Source organism: Plasmodium reichenowi, chromosome 7 (genome assembly GCF_001601855.1).
Source record: "Plasmodium reichenowi strain SY57 chromosome 7, whole genome shotgun sequence".
Lineage (NCBI taxonomy): Eukaryota > Apicomplexa > Aconoidasida > Haemosporida > Plasmodiidae > Plasmodium > Plasmodium reichenowi.
This window is the reverse complement of record NC_033652.1, coordinates 256,435-266,779: the sequence shown is the minus strand read 5'-3', so window position 1 is coordinate 266,779 and position 10,345 is coordinate 256,435. Positions and strand designations below refer to the sequence as shown.

Below are 10,345 nucleotides of genomic sequence, written 5' to 3'. Positions count from 1 at the left end.
ACATATTTTTTTTTTTTTTTTTTTTTTTTTTTATAATATTCATAAATAAAATTATAAAATATATATTAATAATTTAAAAGACTATTTATTTTATTTTTTAAATATATAAATATAATTTATTATGCTAACAAAGTATCATTTATTTTTTGTTTGTTTGTTAAATGAATATTTATTATTATATTTAGAAAAGAAAAGAAGCTAAAAACCCCGTAATTCTTTTAAGCTCTTTAAAGGGAATATATTTTTCTGTATATAAAGGAAAATTATTCTTTATATATATATATATATATAATAACTTTAAAATTAAAAAATTAAAAAATTAAAAGTTAAATTATATCATAAATATATATATATATATATATATTTTAAAAAACAAACCCTATTATATTAATATTGTTGCACAAATACAAATCAGAAATAAATCAAACATTAATTTATATATATATATATATATATATATATATATATTTATACTTATTAAAAAAAAATTATTAAAATAACAAAAATATATATAATACATATAAATCTTTAATATACTTGTTAAGTTTTTATCCTTAGTTTGTACAAAATTTGTTGTATATAGATATTATATTATCCATTTGATTTTTCCAGTAATCCACTTTTTTTAAAGACTTGATAGAAAGATCAATTAAACTAATACGATAGAATATTTTTTTATCTTGTTGTGTTATATATGTACTTGTTATTAATTTTTTAAAATGTCTATTCATTTGATTAGTATAATGTAATTTTTTTCTTTTTAAATCAATTTTTCTTATGAGAGGATAATGCTGTTTCGATGACCCTCCTTTAGCTCTAGAAATATATATTTTTTTGTTCATTTTATTCATTTTTTTAATAGTAGCATCATCATCATCATCATTATTATTATTATTATGATTAACAGTATCGTGTTGATTATAACTATTTATATAATTACTACTATTACTACTATTATTATCATGGTAATGATCAAATTGATCTTGTTCTAGATTTTTATCTTGAATATTTGTTGAATTAACGAATAAATTATGATTTTGTTCATGTTGTAGTAATACATTCAGATCATTTTTTGATGAATTTATATTTTTATTTATGGTTAATACCTTGAATCGATTATTTTTTAAATATTGCAAGGTATTCATATCTTCCTTAGTATTATTATGGTTTATATATATATTAAATATGGTACTGTTATCACAAAATGTTTTACTTATTAAAAACCTGCACACAAAATAAATCATGTTTTTATATACAAGCATGGCTTTTTTAATATTTACTTGTTTTTGGTTTTCTTTTAATAAGGAAATATTTTTACTATTTAAATGATTTAAAAAATGAGAACTTGATAAATAATGGAAATGATCCGTTGTTATTAAGGTTTCTTTACTTAATATATGTTCAATAAATTTTTGTCTAGTATTATATTTTGATTTTATATATGATTGATGTGGATATGTAAATTTTTTTTTTTTTTTTTTTAAAGATGGATGATTTGTTTCATAAATACGATAGTATACATTTCTTGTATTTACTTTCATCTCTGTTTTTAAATAATTATATTTATTGTTTGTTGCTTTGTTACATATGTGTACAGCATCCAATAATAATTCGTTTCCTAATATGAAATGACAATTTTGTAAATAGGTAAAGGCATCATATTTTATATTTTTTTTTTTATTCTTCTCCTTTTTAATTTTTACATATGGTGATGATTTTTTTGTAGAATTAAAAACATACTCTGATAATCTTTTTATCTTTTGTGTATTAATAAAATGTAATAAATTTTTGTGATTTTTTATATACATATTTTCTGTAATATTAAATATATTTTCCAAACTCTTATTATAATATTTAAACTTGGTAAATATTTTATCATACCCTTCTTGATTTAATTCCTCATATCTTGATCTTTTTGTATGATAATCATACCCTATATCATCATTTTGTTCTTTTCTAAAATTAAATAATTGCTCAAACATTTTAATAAAATATAACATGACAGATATCATTTGAACTTGTCCTGAACTAAAACATTGAAAATATAAAAGTTTATAAAATAAATATTTCTCTTTTCTAATAATACAAGATAAAATAACCAAGTTTTCATTATAATTTTGATTTATTTCAAAAGGATTTTTTTTTGTTAATTTTAAATTATGATACATTATATTTTGAATTAATTCAATCATATTCTTTGATTGTTCTTTATTATTAAAGGAATTATTCAATAACTTTAATCGATTTGTCCATTTATTTTTATTCTTCATATATATATAATTCATTATATCTAATAAACAAAAGAAATGATAATTTACTTGTTCTTCATATCCTTTTTCTCGATATCGTATTATTACTTTTTTTAACACATTTGATATATAATATTGACAATTACAAAAATATGTTCTAACACACATATGTAATTTATTTGTCATAATATAATTAAAATAATAATTATTTTTTAATTTTTCATCATATAAATAAAATAATTCTCTATTTAATTTATGTAATACTTTTTCTCTAAAATTTTCATGTAATTTTTTAAAAAAGTCTTTTCTTATTTTTAATTCTCCTTTTAACAAAGCATAATATTTCTTCTCAAATTTATTTTTTAACTTTTTATAAAAATCATAATATAGTATATTATAATATTTTTTAAATTTCATAAACTGTCCTTTTAATCCATTCACATTTATATATTCATTTAAATATTCAGACATTATTCTTTGAAACTTGTTATTATATTTGAAATCCATTTCTGTAAAAAATAAATTAAACTCTTTATTATTTTTACAAATGGATGTTTTTCTCACACCATATTCATGTCTACTAAAAGATCCATCTATATCAACAGGATTGTTGTTATTACATTTTTTTCCTTTCTCATAATAATATTTAATATTACATAATTCATTGTTCCAATAAATATTATCTTTTCTTGAATTGAATCTTAATTTTTCAGGAATATAATATTCATTCATTAATTCATCATATTGTTTTCTTAATTTTTGTATAGCACTTTTACAAAACGTTTTCATATGTACATAATACATATTCTTATATATATCTAAAATATATATCAATTTGTTAAAACAATAACGATATTCACCATTTTTTATACATAACAACATTTCTTTTATATCATAATTGGTACCACATATAATATATTTTAAATAAAAGTAATTACTAAATATGTAATTTTTATATGCATAATTAATATTTTCAGGAATTATACATGTTCTCTGACAGTAGTTTATTATATTATAATGATTCCTTTTATATTTCCATACACTATTCTTTTGTAAATTATTGTGTAATACAATATTGTTTTTATTCACCAGTGTGTTCATTTGACTTGCCCTTAAAAAGGCGTTATCACTACAATTGTTATTATAATAAAAATTATATTTATTACTACTACTACTACAACTACTACTACTACTACTACTACTATTATTATTGCTACCATTACAAACATTTATATTATTATTATTTTTAGTGTCTATCATATTATTTTTAATATCTTTATTCTTATTTTTCTTCTTTCTTTTTTTTTTTTTATCCTTTTCTTCCATTTCACCTGAATTGTTCATAAAAGTCAGGTAATTAAAATTTTCATACATATTATTATACGAATTGTTAAATTGGCTAGCACATTCGACGTTATCATTAATATATGTATTCATTCTTGTTTTATATTCGTTTATAAAATAATCATGAAAATTTTCATCATAACAATTGTTATCATTTTTTTTTTTTTTTTTTCTACTAATTCCCTTTTTGTATTGGTTTAAATAATTGAAATAAAAATTAATTGAATCATTTGTCGGAAAGTATAAGGAATAATTAAAAAAAAAATTATTGAAATATTTGAATGAACATAAGGATGTGTTCATATATTTTTTATTATTTATATACATATTAATATTATTACTATTGAATAAAAAGATATAATTTAAATTACAGAAAATATCCCAGAAATCAAGATTAAAGAAATTACTTGGTACATATAAAGACAAATGTTCTGTGTTTTTATTTTTTATTTTTATTAATTGTTGTATATTATACCTATCATATAAGTTTTGATAATCTGTTAAACCACATTTTAATTTAATTTCGACACTTATATATTTAAAGTTATCTTTTATATTATTATAAGACATATTGTTATTTATCATGTCATTATGAACGTTTTGTGCACTTGTATTATCTATATATGATGGATTAGCTATACTATTATTATCATTATATAAACTTGCAGGATTAGATAAATTATCACTATATTGTATATTTGTAGTATTATTAATATTTATATTACTATCAAACGATTTTATTTGAAGTTGTTTATTCCCTGTGTCGTAATTTTTTTGTAATAAAAAATAAGGTACAGAAAATAAATTTTCTTCTACATACCCTACATTAGTTTGTTGTTGTTGACAATTGTTATCATATATTATATCATCATCATTATTAATTTTATTATTATTATTATTATTATTATTATTATTATTATTATTGTTGTCATTATTATATATATCGTTAAACATATATTTTTCATGATTCCTATACATTTTGTTATACTTGTTGTGTTTATTTTGTTTCAATATCTTAAGATAATCATAAAAATATATAATTACATATTTTTGTATATCATTATAATTAATACTTTTTATATATTTTAAAATATATTTTTTTATCCCACGTATATTTTTTTTCTTTGTAATATATCTTAAGAATGTTTGTATATTAAATGTAATTTGTTCTATAATTTTATCTGAGTTATCATTTAAATAGTTAATTACTTTATCTGTATATTCAATAATATTTGTTATAAGTTTGTCTGCATGTTGTATGTATGTTTTTATTTTATGTGTATATAACTTTTTTTTGTTTTTATTAAAATAATAAAAATCTATAGTATTTCTTATAAGATCAACAAATTCATTATTAAATATAACAAAATTATTATCAGCTAAATATGATTTGTCAAATATTCTAAATTTATTGTATCTTATTTTTTTTATCCAATTATTTTGTAGTGTAATATTTAATACTTTCATTTCATTCTTCTTAACAATTTTTAAAACTGATCTTTTTATAAATATATAACTATAAAGATGTATATGTTTCAGAATATAAAGATATGAATAGGATATAACCATATTGTCTATCTTTACATTTCCATTATTAAGAAAATTAAATTCGTTATTTAACAATCTCAAATTGTTAACATAATTCTCATTGCTTTTCTCATTATTATTATCATCATCAATATCATATTTGTCATGTGTTCTTAACACAATCATTTTATTACCCTCCCCTATAATTTCTAATGCTTCATTCATTTTTTCTCCTATATAATATATAAAAGTCTATAACAACATATAATTCATATGCCCGCATATAAATAAATGTATATATATATATATATATATATATATATATATACTAACTATTATATAACATATATATGTTAATCTAAATAGGTATACATATATTCTACTTTATTTTTTCATTATGTATACGTGTGTTTCTTTATTATATCCATACTTTGTTCTATATATATATATATAAAATATTTAAAGATTATCTAAATTTTTCTATGTATATATACTTTTATGCATTCTAAAACTAAACGGTCTTATAATTATTATATAATGATATTTTTTATAATATATATAAAAATATATTTACGAATTATTATAAGGCAAATTCGTATCTATTAGAAATTGCATTCTAAAATGTTATATATATATATATATTATATTACATATATATAATATATTATTGTAATATTATATCTAATCCTATAATAATCTGATTTTATTTAGAAAAAAAAAAAAAAAAAAAAATTTTATTAAATTAAATAAAATAAAATTAAATTATATTCTATAAGTTTTCATGAAAATTTTATATTTTTCAAAAAAAAAAAAAAAAAAAAAAAAAAACCTATAGAAAAATATATATTAACATATTATGAACATTTTCAAAAGTATTATTTTAATTATATATTTTTATTTTTACTTATTTGAAGAAAATATATATATATAAAACAAAGAAAAATATTTAGTATAAAAAAACATATTATATATAATATATATTTGTATATTATAATTATGTTTTAAAAATAATATCTTTTTTAAAAATAATAAAAATGAGCTAAAAATTTAAAATGTATACTGGATATTTTTTTAAGAATATATAAATATACCAAAATGTAAAATCTTATTTTTTTAAAAAGATAAAAACCAAACAAAATATATAATAATATATATTATATATTTTTTCTTCTTTATTATAAAATTGTTCTTATATTATTGTTTTATATAGAATAATATATCAGTATCTATATATTTATATGTATATATATTTTTTATAATACATATATATCTATTTTTTTTTAGGTTGAACAATTTTTGGTTGCATTTATATATAATTACAACATATATAATAACAAAATATATATTTTTTGTAATTTTATTATATATTATATTATATATATATAATTGTTTTTGATGGTTATGAATATATTATATATATATATATATTTATATATTTATATTTATTTATTTTATGGTTATTTTATTATAATTTATTAAAAAAAAAAAAAAAGAAATTCTTCTAATAAGATATAAGAATAAAGAATAAAGAAAATATATTATATATATATATATATATATTATATTTATTATATACATGTGATGTTGTGGGGTTAGCCTTTTTTAAAAAAAGGTATTATATTATTATGCCTTTTTTTTCAACATACATAAATAAGTACTTTTTATTTTAATATTATAATATATCACCCAAAATAAAAAATATATTATATATATAATTATATATATATAATTTTTTTTTTTATATTTATTCTTTTAATTTAATAATTATTATATATATATATATATAATATTTTTACGACTTTGGTTTTTAATTTAAAATGTTATATAAAAATATATTATAATATTCTTTTATTTTTTTTATTAATTTTTTATTTACTATATTTATATTAAGGATGAATATATAAAATAAATATATTAAAATATATATTGTACTAGTATAATTTTATAGGTTTTTATAGATTAATACGATTCATTATATATAATTATTATATAAATACATATATATATATATATATATATATATATGTACATATTTATATTTTTTATTGCGAAATATATATTGGTCCTTTTTTTTTACTTAAACAAAAAAAAAAAAAAAAACTATTAAAATATTTTTTATAATATTAAATTTATCTTTTTATTAAAATTGCATGGTGAATTGAACAGTGAAAAAATGAAAAAATAAGTATGGCATTATGACAAAAATAATTCAAAAAATGTATATATTTAAAATGGTAATTATATATATATATATATATATATATATATATTTATTTATTTATTTATTTATATTTATATTATTTTAATTTAGTACTACTTATACACATAAGTGTATAAATATTTAACATATTGATTTCTTTAATTTATTTATTTTTATTTTTTTTTTTTTTTTTTTTTTTTTTTTTTTAATTCCTATATTTTTTTTTAATATTTAAAAATTTAACAAAGTGAATGGATTATATTAATAAAATATAAAAAACTAATGTATACAAATAAAAATTTGTGTATAGGATAAGATATAAAATGTATACATATATAAAAAGTCCAGACATATATATATTTATTTACATATGTATAATATATATATATATATATTTTTTTTTTTTTTTTTTTTTTGTTGATAAGGTGAACATCGTTTAATATATTTTCACAGTTGTTCATTTATTAATACCTTTTTCTTTATAGAATCATGGTTTGAAGCATTATTGAGGTTAATATTTTTTGAATTTTCGTCATTTTTTTTTTTGTTATGTACTTGGTCAATATTAGTACTGTTATGGTGTTGTTGGTTTTTTTTATTATGAATATTCGGATTATGTTTGAGTTTAAAATTTGAATTATCATCAGAAGATGTATAATTTGATGAGTGTTTGTTTTTTTCGTTTACGTTTTGATTATTTGTTTGTTCAATTGAATTACTTAAATACCATGCAGTTATTAAATCAATTAATTCCTTTGTAACAACTTTGGTGTCACTACCAAAAACACAACTTTGTATATTAAGACATAGTTTAGAGATTTGTCTTCCTGATAATCCACATAATTGATTCGAAAGATTATGTAGATAGTCATTATCAATAGATGAATCAATAGTAATATTATATTTTTTTAAAGGGTATACATATTTATTAAAATACATAGTAAGCATTTTTTGTATCTCTTTAATATTGGGGTTGTGGAAATTATACTGTTCATCTATACGATCAATAACAGCTTGATCTAATATATCTTTACAATTAGTAGCTAGTATTATGGAATATTTTTTAGATTCAGTACCTGTATGATAAAGAAATGTTGCTAAAGCATTTCTTAAGCTTTCGGAAAAATGAATTGATGATTCATTTCTTCCTTTTCGTAAAAAAGCTTCTGCTTCATCAATAAAAATAATACATTTTTTATTTTTTCTTCTTTTCAGAAAATCAAATATTTTATTTAATTCTACCGAAGCATGAATACCTAATGCACTCACATCACCTCCGTTAATAATTATATAATCGAAATTACTATGATAAGAAAGAGTTTTGGCAAATAATGTTTTTCCTGTACCTGGTGGTCCATGTAAAAGAATATTTTTTAAATACAAATTATATTTTTTGGAATTTTTTAAACTATTTATAGACCATTGTAACTTTTCTTGCAATTCTTCATTTAAGACAATTTGATCAAATATTTTATTATTGTTATATAAATTATTTTTATTTTTAAAAGGATAAATAAAATTTTTGATAAGAACAAAATTTTTTTTTAAATTAAAAATATCAAAGAATTTATTAATATGCCATAGAGATGTTTCTCTAATTAATTTTGGTTTTCCTAATTTTGTTTCTGCATATGTTCTAATAAATTTTGTAGTATGTTTCGTACTATATATACCTATAGATGTTAATGTAATGGTTAATGCAAATCTATATAGTTTTTGTTTATCATTTAAGAATAGGAATAAAGAATTATTAAATTGTTCAAAATATTTATTAATACTTTCAATTTTCGTTTTTCTATCTTCATCAGCTTTAGTTCTTAATGTTGTTAAATGTATATCTAAATTTTTTCTTTCTCTTTCTATTAAACCTTTATTTTCTTCAAAAATCCTAGCTTTCATATTTTCTCTTTCTAATCGTTTCTCTTCTTGAATTTGTTTCATTTTAATATTCATTAATTCTAGTTCATTTCTTTTTCTAATATTTTCTTGTCTTAAATATTGTTCATGTTGATTACGTAACCATTCTTCGTTTTGTTTCTGTTGATCAAGAAGTTTCTTTTGGTATGATTCAGCTTCTAATTTTGTTTTATATTCAGCAGTAATACGTTCTTGCTCCTGCTGGTAATTTATGGTTTTCCTTTTTTCTTCATTTTCCATCCTCATACGATTACTCATATGCTGAGCACGTTGTAACGATAATTCTTCCATTTGTTTTTCATATTCTTTTTGTTTCGTTAATTCTTGTAACTTTATAACTTCAAAAGCTTTGCTCGAATTCGATGACTGATCTAATTCTTTTAATGCTTTAGCACCTCTTTCTAAAGCTGTAGGATCAAAATTTCCAGTGATATGTTCACCTCCCTTTTCATCTGACAACGAATAGGGTTTATTACTACTAACCGTGGAATTTATTTTCTTGCTCAAATTAGGAAAATTCATTTTCCCCTTTTTTTACAAAATTTAAAGATATAAATATAAATATAAATATATAAAAATATATATATATATATATATATATATAATAATTTTGGGTTAGGCTCAATATTAATATAGTGCCTTATCAAATGTGAGGTGTTATATATTTTTTTGTAGATTGGGAAAAAAAAAAAAAAAAAAAATTAACCTTTCATGGTATAAATATAAATATATATACATATAAATAAATAAATAAATATATATATATATATATAAACAAATAGGTTTATCTCAAGATTTCCTTATTTTTTTTGTTCAATATAAAAATGTTTTATCCACAAAAAAAAAAAAAAATAATAATAATAAAATGAAAAAATAATAAAATAAAAAAAAAGGAAATAAAGAAGAACCCCTATATATTGCTTATTATTATATACAAAAATTATTCAAGAGGTACAATAAATAATAAGAATCTACATAATAAATATATTATACTTATAATGAAAAATAAAAGAAATATAAACATAAATATATATATATATATATATAATAATTTTTCATTATATACTTTTTTTTTTTTTTTTTTTTTTTTTTTCACTTAAATATTACA

General features: G+C 17.5%; 2 protein-coding genes across 2 annotated transcripts; both read right to left on the bottom strand.

Moving 5' to 3' along the window:
- Window positions 1–554: 554 nt before the first annotated feature.
- Window positions 555–5,345, bottom strand: PRSY57_0705700 (hypothetical protein; the record flags this gene model as incomplete). Its single annotated transcript, XM_012906718.2, has 1 exon — window positions 555–5,345. The coding sequence occupies one exon, from the start codon at window positions 5,343–5,345 to the stop codon at window positions 555–557; it is 4,791 nt and encodes a 1,596-aa protein (XP_012762172.2).
- Window positions 5,346–7,767: 2,422 nt separating this feature from the next.
- Window positions 7,768–9,759, bottom strand: PRSY57_0705600 (AAA family ATPase, putative; the record flags this gene model as incomplete). The annotated part of the gene is made up of 1 exon (XM_012906717.2): window positions 7,768–9,759. One exon carries the CDS (start codon window positions 9,757–9,759, stop codon window positions 7,768–7,770), a length of 1,992 nt encoding a protein of 663 aa, XP_012762171.2.
- Between the last annotated feature and the right edge of the window lie 586 nt (window positions 9,760–10,345).